The sequence below is a fragment of the Ochotona princeps genome, chromosome 22 (assembly GCF_030435755.1).
Source record: "Ochotona princeps isolate mOchPri1 chromosome 22, mOchPri1.hap1, whole genome shotgun sequence".
NCBI lineage: Eukaryota > Metazoa > Chordata > Mammalia > Lagomorpha > Ochotonidae > Ochotona > Ochotona princeps.
In genome coordinates this window covers 11,890,183-11,907,775 of record NC_080853.1, presented here as the reverse complement: position 1 = coordinate 11,907,775, position 17,593 = coordinate 11,890,183, and the positions used below count along the sequence as shown (strand labels likewise).

The 17,593-nt window shown below is 46.8% G+C and overlaps 1 protein-coding gene across 1 annotated transcript in view; it reads right to left on the bottom strand.

Annotated features, from left to right (window-relative positions):
* Positions 1-17,593, bottom strand: part of PTPRT (protein tyrosine phosphatase receptor type T) — a 937,772-nt gene that overhangs the window by 544,485 nt on the left and 375,694 nt on the right. The window contains exon 6 of the mRNA XM_058679424.1: positions 14,439-14,613. Within this exon, the coding sequence (XP_058535407.1) occupies positions 14,439-14,613 (175 nt within the window). The remainder of the gene's footprint in view (positions 1-14,438; positions 14,614-17,593) is intronic.

Below are 17,593 nucleotides of genomic sequence, written 5' to 3'. Positions count from 1 at the left end.
AGACACATGCACAGATACCCAAGAAAATGGCCCTTGTCTGCCACCTGCGGGCTTGGTTGGTCATTCAGTGGACTGTGTTAGCCTACTCAGGGAAAATCAATGAAGGACAAAACAGGGCAGTGAGCTCACAGGGGTGAGGACAGATGTGCCTGTGGCAGCAGTACCCACAGAGATGGCGTGACCTTCAGATGTACTAGTCCTGAAGGCATAGGGCAAAAAGGACCAGGCATCTCCCCTGGCTACGACCTCAGACCCAGCACTCCTCAGTTCACCATTAGGCCCCCACAAAATGCTGAGTGGAAACTGTGGCCCTGCATGGATGAAATTGTGTCTGCCCATTGTGAAGTGTGTGAGTCCTTAAGACAGGAAGGTCCAGGGTAATGGTAGCCACTCTCACATACCACCACCTGCCCCCTCCTTAGGAGATGCGACTGGGTCATCAACACTCATTCTCATCACAGTCCAATAGGGTAAATGATTGGCTCCATGCAATCACCCAGAAAACCCAAGCACCTAGGGCCCGGAGCGATTGCATAGTGGTTAAAGCCCTTATCTTGCACACCCGGGATCCCATATGGTTGCCGGTTCTAATCCCGGTAGCCCCGCTTCCCATCTAACTCCCTGCTTGTGGCCTGGGACAGCAGTGGAGGATGGCCCAAAGCCTTGGGACCCTGCAACCGCATGGGAGACCCAGAAGAGCTCCTGGCTTCGGATTGGCTCTGTTCCAGCTGTTGTGGCTATTTGGGGAGTGAATCATCGGACGGAAGATCTTCCTCTCTGTCTCTCCTCCTTTATCTATATCCACCTTTCCAATAAAAATAAATCTTTTAAAAAAACCCAAGCCCCCATCTGGAGATGCTTTCAGCCTCAGCATCTCAACAGGAGGGTGAAAGGCCTGGCCTGGCAGGGGCATTCCTCACTTGGGCACACATTCCTCGGACTCCATCTGGGTTCAAGAAGCCAGAAACTGCACCCTTTCTGCTTACTCCAAAGGAAAAATAAAGGCTATGAAGAATGATGAATATAGCCATGCAAGTCTATCAACTTCCCCAACCTCTACACAGGAGGCCACATCTTCTATGAATCCGACACATTTTGTGGACCTCAGAAACGAGGTGGCAATTCACAGCATTCTCTTGGAGGAGGTACACACACACACACGGAGGCTGATTCACCTGCAGAGTTGAACCCAACACCATGAGATGAGCCCGGCCTTGCATGACTCCACAGTCTCCCCACGTCCCCTGAAGAACATTTTCAACTGCATATCAGTCCTGTCCCACTGGGGGCCGGCAGCTCCTCACTCACATGAGGGAAAGATTAGGAGCATGAATCAGAGCACATTTTGCTGCTGATTAACTCAAATACAAGGCTTTCCCTCCCAGAGAACAGATGATCGGATCAGCTGTGCTGCCAATAACCGCCTGCTCCACGCCGCCAGGCCACATTCCATCAGAAAGAACAGTCTCCATTTATTGAGTTGAGAGTGAGTCACATCTGCCCCTGGACACACATAGAAAGCAACAGGCCTGCTACTCTGATTAATAATGAAAAGCTGAAGCAAGCACGTTTCATTTTAAAAGAGAACCCAGATCCTAGCCTCGTTTTCGATGGGATATAGGAAAGCACAGAGGACAAGAGGATCACATGGATGGGGAGGGGAGCGTGGAAGAGGAACCTATTACAAAGTAAAAAAATTCACCTTCCAGGTGGTGGGGATATAGGAATGTTACGCTGTTCTAGGAGTCCCATGAGTTGGCCATGCTACCACACAGCCTCAGGGAAGTATTGAATTGTTTAAGCAGGGAAAATGAACCCTGCCTGTAGAACACAACCCTTTGACCAACAGGTAAGTGGAGGCTTTGAAAACTGGGGCACAAAACTGCAATAAAGCAGAATGGCAGTCACTCTTCTCAGCTACTCCTCACCTTAGCATGAGTTCTGGGCACTCTGGGGCAGGATGGCAGACTGTGGGCAGTGAATACATCTCACAACAGTGAAATGTGGTCACCAAGAACTTCATTTTCACAGTGAGCATCACTACCACTCCCAATCGCTGGGAAAGTGCCCCTTCCACTGCTAATTGTTCCAGGTTTTTAAAATTTCTTGTGCAGGGAGGAAGGGAGCGGAATGGAGAATGAGAAAGGCATGGAAATAACTTACCTATTGGTATACCCCTCAAAATGCCTGCAACAGCCAAGCCTAGGTCAGGCTGAAGCTGAGAGCTGGGAGCTCCATCCAGGCTTCCCTTATCAGCAGCAAAGACCCAAGTACTTCAACCATCAACCACTGCCTTTCAGGTCTGAGCAGGAAGCTGGAAAAAAACAGGAGTCGGGACTCCAACCCAGGAACTCCAAATGGGATATGGACATCCTAACAATGGCTGAGCTTCTAAATCCGACACTCCAGTTTTGTTTCCTATGTTTACAAGTCCTGCCACTGTTTCTCCAGAAGGATAAGCTCTGCATGAATGGCAATGCCAAGTACTTTTTTTTATTAATTATTATGCATTATGTGACAGTTTCATAGGCTCTGGGAATCCCCCCACCCCTCTCCACGCCCCTCACCTCTGGTGGATTCCTCCACCTTGGTGCAGTATTACAGTTCAAATTCAATCAAGATTCTTTCCTTGCAAACATATACCAAACATAGAGTCCAGCTACTTATTGTCCAGATGGGTTGAACAGTTTCTTGGGGAGACCATTTCTGGTCCAAAGTTAGAGCTGGTAGAATATCATCCCAGTCAATTAAGAGTCCCAATATAACATTAACAGCAATTTGTAACATTATGGAATTGACATGGTTTTGCCTAACCAGTATGTTAAAAAAAAAAAAACAAAAAACAAGTTCTTAACCACAACCTATGATTTGCTCATTGAAATTTCAATTTTAGTTTGTATACAGGACCGGCTGCTATATACCTTAAAATGGCTATAAGGTACCATTCAGCTGTCTCGTGTCTATTTCATTTTAGTATTTAGCCATTTGTTGTGTTGAAGTATAATTTTACTGATCTTGGCAGATTTTAGGATAATCTAGACTGGCTTGTAACTCTAACAAGACATTTGTCAACAATTAAGGTGCAGAACATTTTTTTTTTGAGGGGGGTGTGCAGGAAAGTCCAACACCATGGTGAAGAGTGACTAATCTTCGTGTCCCACCCAGCGAGGCATGAGCAAATCCATGCCAGCTCTTTCCTGTCAGATTCCAAGCTCTACTTTTTGTTGTTTGTCTATTTATTTTAGTTTTTTTTAGTTTGTATGATTGTTTGTTTGCTATGAGGGGTTTTCGGAGCGATCCTGATGGTCATTGCAAGGGAGGGTGGGGGTCCAGAGGTGGAGCAAGGCTCTGTCCAGAGAAAGCTCTCCTCCCTGGTCCCGAAGGATGTTTATTGTTCTTCTGTTTCTGCGGACCGCTCAGGGCTTCTGGTTGTCTTTCTGATGACGTTGGTTTCTGTACGGTAGTGTTTGGACTTCTTCCATCCCCCGAGGAAGCTCCGGTTGGGGGTGGGTGACCTCAGAGTACTCGGCCTCCGAGGGCATCCAATTCCCTGTGAATGCCAAGTACTTTTTAAATGAAAAGGACTTGAGTTTTTCTGCACTGCCTTCTGCAATTTCCCTACTTTCCCCAAGCTGGGACACTGGGCTTCACTAGAAGAGCTCACCAGGCTGGATGAGTAAGGAAACAAGGACAATTCCCCTGAATAACTGGGCTGACCTGGACTCTGCCCCCTGGGCATCCTAGCTCATACCAGGTTCTACCCAACAACAGCCTTTGGCGATCTTTCACGTGAGACTCACCTTTCTGAGTAGAGCATCCAACTTGTCACCTCTGGCCAGTTCCTGAGCCCCACAAGCCACAGGCCAACCCCTTCCCCTCTCCATTACATAAACAGTGTCTTCCCCCACTATCTTGTTTTGAAATGCTAATAAGGGTTGAAGACAGGAAGTTTTAAAAATCCTTAATACATTCAGCACCCCAACACCACCAACAACAAAAAACCAGCTTTCCAGCCAGGCAGAACTTGAACCTCTGAGCTTATTATCAAAGGGAAAGAGAAGAAACATCTTCCCATCTGTTTAAGAAAGCTAGAACGCATTGGTTTAAGAAGCCATGGCTAGGGAGGTTGCCCATGGTTTTTCCTTAATCCAGCATTAATTAGGTAGGATACACAAGCTATTTTGTCTTGGGATTTGTTACAATGGCTAAACAATAGTTTATTACACCTTAAAACACAGGGCTGCTTAGCATACGGTTTCCTCTACAAGGTGATCAGGGGTCCAGCTTAGTTCAACAATTTAATTCTACCACCTCCTAGGAGCCGAGAGCCCAACAAACCCTAGAGGGAATGCCTACTTTCGACATGTCAACTCTGAAAGATCACACATCAAGTGCCTCTGACAGGAACCACAAGGTCCTGGAAAGAGCCTGGTGGGCTGGGAAGTGCAGTCAATGCAGCACAGTTCTGCTTGGTGGCAGAGACGCACCTGTGCTTGGCAGCTAAGTTGCCAGCAGGATGGGCCTGAGTGTGAGAGTTTCTCTCTGAACTCAGCAATGGGAAGTCACTGTGCCTTGCCCTTCTCCTGGATCCCCAGATATTTAGTGGGAACAACGGGAGAAAGGAGGCCCAGTGGCACAAGTGAGAGTAAATCTGATCACACAGATGGACTTGTTGCTTCATAACCACATGACTAGCTCCCGCACACCTGCCAGAGCCCTCAGAATTGCAGCTGACATGGAGCTTATCAAAGAGAAAGGCGGCTCCCCATGGGAGTGGTCTCAGACTGGCCCGTGAGGCTGGTTCCTGCTGCCCTGCAGGGGCTGTGGTAAGTTCTATAGGATGCTTAGCAAGATCTCTGTGCTCTCATCACTAGTTGCCATGCCCTAACCTCCTCCAATTCCCTAGTAATGACTGTCAAAAATGTTTTCAGGGATTGGTGTATACAGGCTAGCATGAAGACACTGGTTACGATGCCCGCACTGGAGTCCTGGGGTTTGATACTCGGCTCTACATCTTGACTTTTGCTTCCTAAGAATGTGGCATTGGGAGGTAGCGGTGATGGCTCAAGTAATCCAGCTGTGCCACCCAGACTGGCCCAGTGCCACGCACTGTGGGCACTTGGGGAGTGCATTAGCACATGTAAACTTTTTTTTGAGACTTAAGGTCTCTGGAGATTGACACGTGTCCCCTGGGTAAGAAATCATCTTCAGTTAAAAAAGGTTACAGTGTCTGGGGAGAGAACAGAGAGCCCAAGAATGAGCATCCTCTCATGTCCAGAGCCCGTGAGCCTGGGACCTAGCCAGGGCTATATTACCCACAGAACAAAACATTACAGAACAACCAGCATTGGAAGGCCTGAACATAATTCTTTTCCAGTAAGAAGAGACCAGGCTTTTGATAACTTGGCTTTCAAGGGGTTGGATAACTGGGGTCAGTGTGGTGGCTTAGAATGTTAATCCTCAGTCTCTGGTGCCGACATCCCAAAGGGTTCCAGTTCCAGTCCTATATATTTCACTTCCAAATCTGGCTCCCTGCTTATGGCCTGAATGCAAAGGATGGTCCAAGACCTCAGGTTTCTGTACCCACGTGAAACACCAGAAAATGCTCCCGAATCCCAGCTCGGCCCCAGCCATTGTGGCCATCTAGGGAGTGAACCAGCAGATTAAAGAGTCGAATTCACTTTCAAATAAAAATTAAAAAATCTTTAAAGTTGAACAATCGGCTTTGAGCATCTTCATGTGAAACAAACAGCTAGGGACAAACTGAAACACAGCCTGCTGTCAAGACAACCAGTGAAGGGTCCGACTCCAATACCCAGTCCCACCAGCAGCAGCTAACGGACTCTGAAGCTCACTCCTAATCCTAGATCCTTCCTCTATTCGAACACAGAAATGTAGATTTCACTCCTGTGAATGAGGATTTCATGCAATTGCCATTTCCACATGTATTAAAAGTGTTAATGTAACACATCAGCATGCAGCCAATGAAGCAGTCAAAATAATTCAGGGAAACCAATGCTTGTCAGGTTTTATTTATCCACATTTATACTTTTTTAAAAATAAGCTGGTCTTTGTGCCCATACAGAGCACAATATACAAAGATATCTCCTGTTTGGCCTCCCCTACACATATGTTCCAATTTAGGTTTCTCACTTTTCTCCATCTGTCATTTTTCTCTTCTCACAAAAAGCTAATAGTGATGTTATCTAGCAGAGAGAGCCGATAGTAAGTCTGGGAAACTGGCAAGTGTAAGGACAAATCAGACTGATGAAGACATACATCCCAGTGCGTACACGCGGCACTGTGCTTGCAAAGAATTTCTTCGTGGAAGATCTCCCTCTATCATTTGGGGAGCTGGCATTCTTATGCCAGCTTACACTAGGAAGTCAGGAGATGGTGTTCCTAATTCCCATGGAAAATACTAGGCAGAACCCCAAGACCTTTGGTTGGCAACCTGTGTTATTGACATTCTTGGTCAGAGAAGAAACCATGTAACCCTTCCATGCAAAGCTCTTTCTAGGCAAAGACAATCGGTAAGAGCTTGAGCACCAGGACACTTTCCCACAGAGAACCAAGTCTGCAGAAAGCTGAGGTTGCGCTGCTCTGAAAGCCAAGGTTGGGCTCAGAGCACAGGCATGGAGCACAGGTGGGGTCTGAGCACAACATGAGAAGAGGGACAGAGCTCGCAGCACATGAATTCCAAGGGGCAGGCCTGAGGGATAAGGTTTGACCATGAGCCATGCCTTCCCTTAAGGGCACTGAGGGAGGCCCCAGTGTTCTTTAACTCTTCAAAGAGCCACCTTACAGGCAGGATTGACAGCATGGTTTTGCAGCTTGAGTGAGGCCCCAAAACGGCAATCCAAGCAGAGCCAAGGCAGGACAGACGCACACGGGGACTTACAAAGCTTACAGCTTCTGCAAGCGGGAAGGGAGAAAACCACTGAAAAGAACAAGCAGGAATCATTCGTGCAACAGCAAAAATCTTCAGCGAGAGGAGGTGAGGCAGCTCAGTCAGTCCTTAACTACCAAGGACTGTGTACTGATCAACACGGGTGCTACACACAGCCATGATCTTAAGTGTTTCTGTGCAGCATGAACCTTTGACCACCACCTTGTAAGTTTTGGGTCTATCAAAAGCAACATTAGAAGAGGCAAAAAAAATTCCATAATGATGTAAATTTTTGCTGATGGTATGTTGGAGCTTTCAATTGACTGGGATGATACTCTGCTGGCTCTGTCTTCAGACCAGAGAGGGTATACCTAAGAAGCCGTTGAACTTGACTGGACAATAAGATGTTGGACTCTATGTTTGGTATACGCTTGCAATGGGGGAATCTCAACTGAACTTGAGCTGTGGTTATGCAACGAGGTGGAGGAATCCACCATGGTGGAAAGGTTTGGGGAGGGGTGGGGAGAACCCAAGTATCTATGTAACTGTCACATAATACAATGTAATTAATGAAGTTAAATAATAAATAATTTTTTAAAAAAAGCAAAAAAAAAAAAAAGAAAGTCTGATTGACCTTGTGCATACTGATGACTTTTTAGATAAGACACCAATTCCATAATCCATGAAGTAAATAATTGACAAGATGGATGTCATTAAAGTTAAAAATGTCTTCTCTGTGAAAGAGAATATGAAAAGAATGAGAAACTAGCCACACAATGGAATGGTAAAGCAAATACTCAAGCTCCATGTACCCGTTACTTTGTCTTCACTACTGCTATTTACTCTCGCCATGTTTCCTTCCCTCTTCATTTTCACACGTCTTAAATCCACCCATTCTTCCACACCTGTATCAAATCTTTCTCCTCATGGTCCTACAGAAGTTTCTAGCTGCTTTCTTTCCTACCATTTCCCCACCTTTCCTTCCTCACCTCTTCTTGCTTTATTGTTATTTTAAAAATTTAAAAGTTAATCTACAATAACTGTATATATTTATTGTATACAATGCACTTCTAAAATATGTATATGTTGTGGAATGAGGCAATAATGCTAATTAGCATATATACCACCTCACATAATTTTCGTAATTCTGTAGTTGAGAGAAAATTTAAAATTTACTTGTTCAGTAATTTGGAACCATATAAGGTATTTCAGGAAGTTTATGGTAAGAATTTGAAAAAATTCATTTTGGTGCAAAACCTGAAAAATCCATGCATGAGAGGTATCTTCAAAAGAAGTTCAAGGAAACTGTTAAGAGAATACTGTGAGTGGCTTTTAAGAAACTTTGTGCCAAAATAAGCATCATTGAAATCCATTTTTATCACAAACTTCCTGAAATCCTTTCATGAGTTTACCATAATATGTAATAGATCACTAGACATTATTCTTTCTGTCTACCTCAAACTTTGTAACCTTCAACTCTTATCACTCCATTGTTCGTGTCTCCCTATGCCCGAAGTCTCTGCTCATGGTGACCACTATTGCATTTTTAACTTCTGTGAGTTTTACTTTTAGAAAATTTCACATTTATGTGAGATCATGTGGTATTTGTCTTTGGTTAACATACCCATTCAGTATAATGTTCCTAGCTAGATTCATTTAAGTTGTTAACAAAACAAAATAAAGCAAAACAAAAAATTCCAAAAAAAAAAAAAAAAAAACCAAAGAAGGAATATTGAAAGCTCTGAAGTGCTACTGCTTGCTGGTGAGCTGAGGTCTGGGGAGGCACCACTGGATTCAGACAACAGGTGAGCACACTGTCTGTACCAAGCACTGTCTTCAGGCCTGTGGACCCTGCAGAGAACAAGGCTTGCAAAACTTCCCCTCCCCCTTCAGTATCTTGGGTTCTGGGAGGAAAGATGGATGATAGTCAGACATAAAGGACAATACCAGGTAGTGATCCAGTCAGGAATGAAGCCCCAAGTAGAGCGCAGCAGTTGTGAGAGATGGGGGCAAGTGTTACTGTAGAGGACATGCTCAGGGGAGGCCTCTCCATGACGCCGATGCCTGAGCACGCCCTGGCACACATCAGTCACGAGAGTTGCACTAATATATGGAAGGAAAGCATTCCAGGAGAAGTGCAAGAAGTACAAAGGTGCTAGTGCCAGGCCTGTTCACACCCTCAGAGGAGGAACTCCAGATCTGTTTTTGCCAGAGAACAGAGTTGAGAACAAGCATGGGAGTCGGGGTCAGAATGCAGCAAACAATGAGGCTAGAGGTCACATCTGAGAGTTTGGATTTTACACAAATATGGCAAGAGCTACTGGAGGGTGTGATCAAGAAAGGCTGGGGTTTGATTTGTTTGCTAAATGCACCTTGGGCAGAGGGACAAGCGCAGAGCAGAGAGGAGACAGGAAGAGTGAATCACGTCTGAGAAGGGACCCAACCCTGGGCTGCACACAGTCGACTGGCCCATGGACCAAATCCAGCCTCTGCCCATCTGTATGATCAGGGCTTTGCTAGCACATGACCATCTCTCCTTTGCATATTTTCTATGGCTGCTTTGGCTACAGTAGCAGGTTGGAGTCACTGCAGCGGACTCCTTAAGGCCCACAGAGCTGAGACTACGGACCACCACCCCCTGTGAGGGAAGCTCCCAACCCCGGTCTAGTGTGTGGGCAAGATCCTAGGAGACTCAGCAGGCAGGGTTTAAGATTTACTTACTTGAAAGGCAGAGACAGAAATCTTCCATCTACTGGTTCACTCCCAAATACTATTGACCCTACCAATGGACACTTGAAAAAGGTCACTAAAGGATTTAAATCCGAACATCTGACTACTGGCACTGGTGCTGCATCTCTTGAGCACTGATCCCATATGTGTTACAGTGGTCTGAGCATGTGAGAGCTTGTTAAATGGAGTTTGAAGGTTGGTTTAAATATCACCACTGACAACCAACGTCCCAAGAATTAGAAGTTTTCATTAGGACCTATCTGAACTACTTTGAAGATGCACATGTCCTTGGGTTAAGCTGAACCACCTTGCAACTGAAGGTCTCAGAACATGAAAAACAGGGAGAGAGCACTGACCTGAAACAGGAAGGTGGAGGGGCTGGATTGTCAATTGAACGAAATCTCAATTATAGAGTGATTTAATGTATACCCAGGTACATTATCACAACTCAATAAGCAGCTCTTCAGAATTAAGTAATTTCAATTTGCTTTCATTCTGGTCTGCATGTCACTGAGAATTTGATATTGCCTACTCAAATCAGGCATTGTCTGTCCAAGTTCTGTTCTTCACCATGCCTGGACAGCACTTAAGCCATAAGCCAGCCAGCCATGAACACGCCTATATGCCCAGCCCCTGGCCTTTGCCACTCAGCTCCACAAGAACCCAGGCTGGGGAAGCCACCATAGGGTCTCTACCTCTTGCTGTGACCTGCCCAAGCACAGGTCAGAATTCTGCACAGCCACACAAGGGACAGAGAGGTGACATCTCGCCACTACAAGCAAACAGGACAGCTACTAAGCTTTCCTGACTCCTCAGCTGTGGACACAGCTGGGGACCCAGAGAACTCTGACCTTCAGAGACCCCAGGATCTCAGTGTTTCCAAGCCTATGTTGCCCCCCTCATCATGAGATGCAAAGGGCTTTGAGCTCACTTTACAGAGACATTAGATTTCCCCAAGGTACAGAGGTATTAGTCAAGGCAGCACCTGAGTCAGGTGTACTCTCCTACCCAGCATCCTTCAACTCCTTTACCTCTTGACCTTGGAAATCCCACTCGCACAGGCAAGTGATTGTTACTGAATAAACTTCTTAGAGCAAGTATACAGACCCCTTCCATCCTCACTTGGCCTCTGAAGGAGCTGTTCTTATACTCTTGTTCCCAGATGAGCCATCCCAGCTATGACAGGCTTCGGGCAGGTTCAGGGTCACAGCCTTAGGATTGGATGGTACTGGGATACAAACCAGGGCCTGCCAGCTCCACAGTTGTCTCCCGCTACTGACCTAAGGAGAGGAATTCTAGCAGGGAAGGAGCCCTACTGGGAAACCTTTCTCTGTGATGTCCCAGGCTCAGCCAGGAGCAGCCCAAGCCCTCTGACCCACATGGTCTGTGTGAGCCATCAGCAGCACCCAGGAGAGGAAATCCAGGCCCCACAATGACACTTGTGCTGCAAGAATGCTTTTTAGGTTCTGGTTTTTAGATTTTTTCCTTCCCTCAAAGGAGGAAGATTACAATTTTCCCTCAGTCTTTTTTTTACAAGTGCAAATACTCTAGTCGCAAAGCCCTTAAGTATCTGGACTCAGAGGAGAAGGGCTCTCAAGAAGGAAAGTGCCTCATTCTCCAAGACTGTCTCCGCCCAGTGCTCCAGGGCACCTCTTGCATGGGCCCCTGGGTCTCAGTCTCCCCCACTTCCTCTGCCTTCTGCTTCCTTGGACAAAGTGGGCTCTTCAAGAATGTATATGAATAGAACAGGGTTAAATCTGTTTCTCCAGGAAATTGGAAATTAGCTGACAGTGAACTGAAGGGCACATTAGCTCCACAGGCCTGGTGACTCCCATTGTCAGCCTTATCCTTAGCTGTTCATGGGATACCTGGACTCCAGGCACTGTTCCCGACCTTGTAACCCCAAGTACTAGCAAGGGCATGATTCCTGAGGGCTTCAGGGGTGACCAAAGCAGCCGGAGGCCGACCCAAGTGGGACCCCAGTTCTGCGACTTAGGACGATCCTCTCAGTCTCAACCTGGCTGTTCCAGTTATTACAACCGTAAGGCAAATGGAAATAAAACCAACATGCAGAATAGCAATTAGGATGAGAACATACATGCAAGGACTTTGCTACATTCAAGGCATGAAGTGCACAACTCAGCACCCACTGAATATTAAAGCAAAGGAAACACACTAGCGTAAGTCAAAATTATGGACAGATTCCATCCATGGAACCCTATCACAGGGAGCTCTAACCCTTGACTACCCATTGTGCAGGAGGCCTGGAACCACCCAATGGATCCCTTAGACTGGAGCAGCAAAGACTGCAGGTAAGAAGTCCCTGAGCAACAGTTGCCACTGGATCACATTGGCTGGCTAGGCTGGTGCACTCCAGGACCAGCAGCAACATGGGCTTCTCCCACCAGCTCTGGGAACAGAGCCAGTAACAGGTTAAGTTACAGTCCCAGAATACTGTGCCCAGCTGTCCAAAGAAACGCAGCCTCTGGATTTGGCTTCTCCTGTTCCTCCTCCAAACTCTCCCACCCCTCCATCATCTCTGAATTAGTAGACATATAGAAAGAACAAGCCACATATTTTCTGGTTCCAGTGATCTCGGAGTGGAAAGTCGAAGTCACCACACTGGTTGCCATAGACATTCACTGCATTCCCTCACCATGCACATTACATTGGGTACATGCAAGCTGATGGAAAGAGGAGAGCATGAGACAATTCAAGGTATTTCTGCGGCACTTCCAATCTGATGCAAGAAGTCACTCATAAAAGAGGTACAGTGAGCACTGCAGGAGACAGCGCACAGATGGCAGAAGCCACTATGCCATGCAAATCAATCTTAGGGCACCAAGAACAGAAACATGAGCCTAATGTGCACAAAGTAATGGTTTCCTTCACCTGTTAATGGCACTCAAAGGAAATGAATTTAAAGATGATTTTTCCCCATTAGTGGTTTTTTTTTTTGTTTGTTTTCTCCTGTCTGATTGGTTGATCTTTTGGCTAAAGAGTTCATGGCACTACGGTGATGAAATAAATTCCCTGCAGAGGCCAAGAAGGGACTCACTCATCCATCACTCCACCAGTACTTACGAAATGATTGAATGTATGGGTCAGACAGGTTCAATACTGGCAATTTTCTTGGGTTCCCTGGGGTACCCCATACTTGGCACAGTGCCCAGCACAAGTGCCAAGTATGAAGTCAAAAAGTGTAGGAAAACTACCATTGCAAAATGCAACTGGAGTCCTGCCAAAATGAAACAAATTTTTGCAGAACGGTATGGCTGCCTCAAGAGGGCCAGTAAAGTACACTGGGAGAAGGCAAAGTGATAACAACAAAGCTGAGACCTCAACAACAGAACAGCATCCGTCACGTGAGCGTGGACTGCTGAATACTCAGCCCAGGGCAGCATAGGGTACACAGAATCCTTCAATCAGGCTCTGCCAAGACAACCACAGGTGGGGCTCCACATTCATTGACGGTAAGGTGCGCTCGTTTATAAGCTGGTCATTAATTATAGCCAGCAGATGATGTTACAAATACCTATAGGGCCCTTGGCAGAAAAACGCTTCCTCATCCCTCTAAGAGTCATAGTGGACCAGCAAAGAGAATTCCAGACTGTAGACTCCCCCAGTCTGATCCCGTCCAGGCTGCCTGCATCTTCCCTCTGGGGGGAGGTGGGAAATCAACTCAGAAGCCTTCTGGGAATTGATTAGTGGTTTTTCTTTCACACACCAGGTATCTTTCTACAGTTGGCATGATATGAAGAGCTTCATTATTTTATTTCCTACATTATGCTGTATTGAAGTTTTAATCGCTGAACATGACATGGGTAGATACAGTACAACCATACACTGCTGTTGCTGATGTCAATTGTCAACTTTTTTTTTTTTGCAGAAGCAATATTGCAACACAAAGAAAAAATCCATAAATATGCTCATTTTCTTGGGCCTCCCCTCTACCTCTGGGGAACGGATCTTAAGGAAATAATCTGGCTCAATAGCATAAAAGCCTTCTCTTCAGAAGAGCTCCATTGCGAGGTTAATTGCTGCACACCCAAAGGAAAGGGGGGAAAAACACCTGGAATGATCTAAATGACAACAACTGGATTTTTACAAATCTGATAACTCGTTTGAAGAAACATATGCCCATTAAACATGTTGAAACAGATGATGAAATTTCAGAAATAAACACGACTTATAACTTCTTGAAAAACGCACAGGGAGAAACACATGTATTTTAAGGGGAAGCAAGTCAGCCTTAGCGCAAACTAATGGGACAACAGCTGAAAAGAATCAAATCAAGGCCCAGGTGAAGGGCTTCAAAAGTCCTTCCGGCCACTGCAGTGAGTATGCAACTCCTTTCCTCAGGAACAGCAGCACTTGTCCTTCACAGCAGAGTCACACCACAACAACACGTGCACACCACAGCACATCAGTGAAGCACAGGAAAATTTGTTCATGCTAACTTGAACTACAAAATAAAGCCAGATTTGGAGAGTCCTTCTGGCATCCATTTCCCCTTTCCCCGGACCAGGCCTCCAGACATAGGGATACACAGTGAGGCTCAACTCTGAATAACAGCACAATGTTACCCCCTTTTTCAAGTTTCCCTTTTCATGGGTTGGGGAAGGAACAGGATGGGAGAGGAGCGAGTGGGTATGCACGTCTCTGTGAAACGGCAGGATGGTGAGAGTGCGGGTGGGCAAAGCAGCAGGTAAGTCAAGTCTAGGATTCATCCCAGCATGACCACACAACGCAGGTAGGGGCACAGGACACTGGGAAGGCCAGCCGCAGTGGGGAAGTGGCTGAAGCTCTGGGCACTCACCTTTCACAATCAGCTCCGCGTAGTTGGACACGCCGGACCCCCCATCAGAGCGGATGACACAGCGATACTTGCTGACGCTGCGCTGGGCCGTGTCTGCCACACTCACTGTGGCTGAGAAGCGCCTGTGGTTGACCACACGGGTGACCATGAGAGCTGTGTCCCTCCCATTCCATTGCTGCAGAACAGAGAGGAGAGGAGAGAATTTATGCACTAAAGGCTCCCAGGTGAACCCCAGCCGGGAGGCTCCACCCACCCCCACGCCTGAGGACCAATAGGAAGCTTTTCCATCCATAACAAGGTGCTTCCACAGCTGCTGTGCATTAGTGATTTAACTGCAGAACAGACCTTGTTAACAAGATGGTCAAGAGGAGGAGTTTCTGGTGGTAAGACCAGCACCTTCTAAATAGCTGAGTTTCTCACTCAGCCGGCACTGGGGGGTTAGCCTGCGACATGTTAGACCACCTCTTTATTCCTTAAGCAAAACCACAGCCCTCCACCCACCCCCCAACACATACACATTACCAAACACCTTGGATTTATTAGCTCAATCTTAGCCCATGTGTAGTGGTAATAAACACTTTGGTTCCCAACCCCAGAGCTGGTGCCTGGGCCCAGGGCCCAAGTCACCTTCATCAAGCTATCATGGTGGGTAAGTGTGGTTATGGGCTGCTCGGCACTCCGCCTCCTTAGCATGCCCATCTTCCTCTGCCTGGAATGTCATCTCTCTGGGAAGAGGCCTCATTTCTTCATTTCGTTCCCATCATCCTCAGTGAATTCTTCTAGAGCAACTGGTCAGCTGTCCACGTATGACGAAGCTTTCCAAACAGCCTTTCACTTTAGGCTGTGAGCACCCTGAAAGCACAACTTTCCTTTATTCATTTCCTAAATCCTGCCTGGAGACCCCTCAGCAGGGCAGGCCTTTGTACAATTCACACAGATTTTTTGCCCTCAGCATCCTGATTTTCACACAAGCTATTCTGAGTCTGTGCAAGACTCTCTACCATTGCAAGGAAAGCCACTTAAGACTCCCAGTATATAAAATTTCTCAGCTGCAACGGTTTCTGAAATCAAGGCAACTTCCATTGGATGTAACTGGTCCACAAATGGTCACAGGTGAGCTCGTAGGAGGCCATGCTTACTAGATGCTTGTGAGAGGACAGAGCTGAGCTACAAAGCCCAATGAAACCAAATGCCCAATTCATGTAGCCTTGGGCAGGGAATTTCATTTCTCTCACCCTCAGTTTCATCATGTACAGTAGATCTGATCATCATCTGCACTACGGAGTGACTGTGAGGAGTAAATTAGATCACGTGTAATCAAATGGTCAGCAGAGATCTAGAACTCAACCGTGAAAAAAGTGTGGTCGACAGGATAACAGCCCTTCCAACGACGCTGATACCTCCATCTCCCAAATCTGTGAATGTTACCTTATCTTCCTAAAGAGATTTTACAGATATTGTCAAGCAAGGGATTTTGAGATTAGGAGATCAAGTCGGCTTATCCCTCCTGGCCCAATGTGCTCACAAGGGCCCCTCCTCAGGAAGGAGCAGGTGCAGCCAGTTAGAAAGACATTGTTCTGCCAGCCAGCGCAAAGTGATGGGACTGCTGGTTTGACCACAGAGGAAAAGGCCAGCAGCCAATGCTCGCTGGGAAAAGGAAGGGAACGGAGTCTCCCTGAGACCTTCAGGAAGGAACACATCCCACCTGTGCCTGGAGTCTCAGCTAGTCAGCCCAAACTTCCCAGAGTCACAGCTCGAAGGAAACACATTTGTTTTAAAACCATTACGCTACGCAACTGAACACCGGAGCAATAAAAACGAATACAAAGAGAGAAGGGCTGATTAAGAGCGAAGCGTTCATTTTTCCCATTTAAGTTTTATTTCAGGGCTGCCTCCAGTGTTATTTACTTTTCTCCTTAATGGTGTCAGATTCTAGCAGAGACGGAGAGGATTATGTGTGCACCCCTGAACCATTCACGCTGCTCTGTTTAGCTCCTGAATCACTCTCGCCCATTGAAGGATAGGAAATTGCAGGTTGTCTTATAAAATTTCTGGAAAATAGGCCTTTTAGTAATCACACTTGTCATATTGGGGGCAGACAACAGCAGGACAGGGAAAAGCAGGAAGGCACCATTTCATGAGAGCAAATAGCATTGGGTAGGACCATGGGCAAGGAGAAATGGAGGTCAGGTTTAGGGACGTGCACCCCGAGGGGAACAGCTCCTGAGTATGATGGGTGACGATGAAGCAGCAATGGCGCACACATACTGCAGGACAAGGTCGGTGAGCAGGAACTCAGCAACAGAAATCAGGAGGCAACTAGAAGACCACGGAGTCGACAACCAGACGGAGGGAAGCTCAGAGACCAGCATGCTGTGACTTTCCGGAGGGGTTTAAGCATAGACTATGTGAAAGATGCATAGGCCCCAGGCACTCTCTCAGCTCCAGGGGGAGGCAAGAGAGGAAATACAAGGCGACAGTTTAGACAGCTAAGGACTCAGACAGGCTCCCAGGGAAATGGGCCAGGGTTGGAATGCTGGGAACCTGAACTAGACCACAAAGTAGACATAGAGCGAGAAACTCAAGATTTCCAGCCAAGACCACAAGTAGCCGAGGAAGGCATGTGGTTACCAATTTTGGGATGCTGGGCCTGAGGGCCAGGCAGTGAAGGAACACTGAATTTCTAGGAAAAAAGAGAGAAGCACGACACGGTGAATGCCTATGGAAGCCAGGAAAAGATGATCCTATCCTCTGCTCTGCCTTGTAAGAATCTTCTGGTTCCTCTGGCATTTTTCAGACCAATGCACACCCTTCCTCTGAAATTGCAGGGCATATGTTCTTTCCGCTGTGATCAGTTCTTCAGGTCTGGATGTTGGCTATCCAGAAGCACAGTCATCTTCCAGTCTTTCATAGTTTGTAAGACAAGAGAATACATTTCCCAGTGGGCACTGACAGGCAATGTCACAGGTTGGCAGACGCAAAGCTTGAAACAAGGTGCTCTATTGAGCGCTCCCAGGAGAAAGGAGCAAACAAGAGGGAGACATGCAAAGAGGGCTAACTGGAGGCGAGCTCCAGCCTGATCCCATAGGGAGCTCCCAAGCGTGTCCTGCAGTCAATGGCCATCTTGAGCAGCCCCATCAGGCCTTGGCCATGGT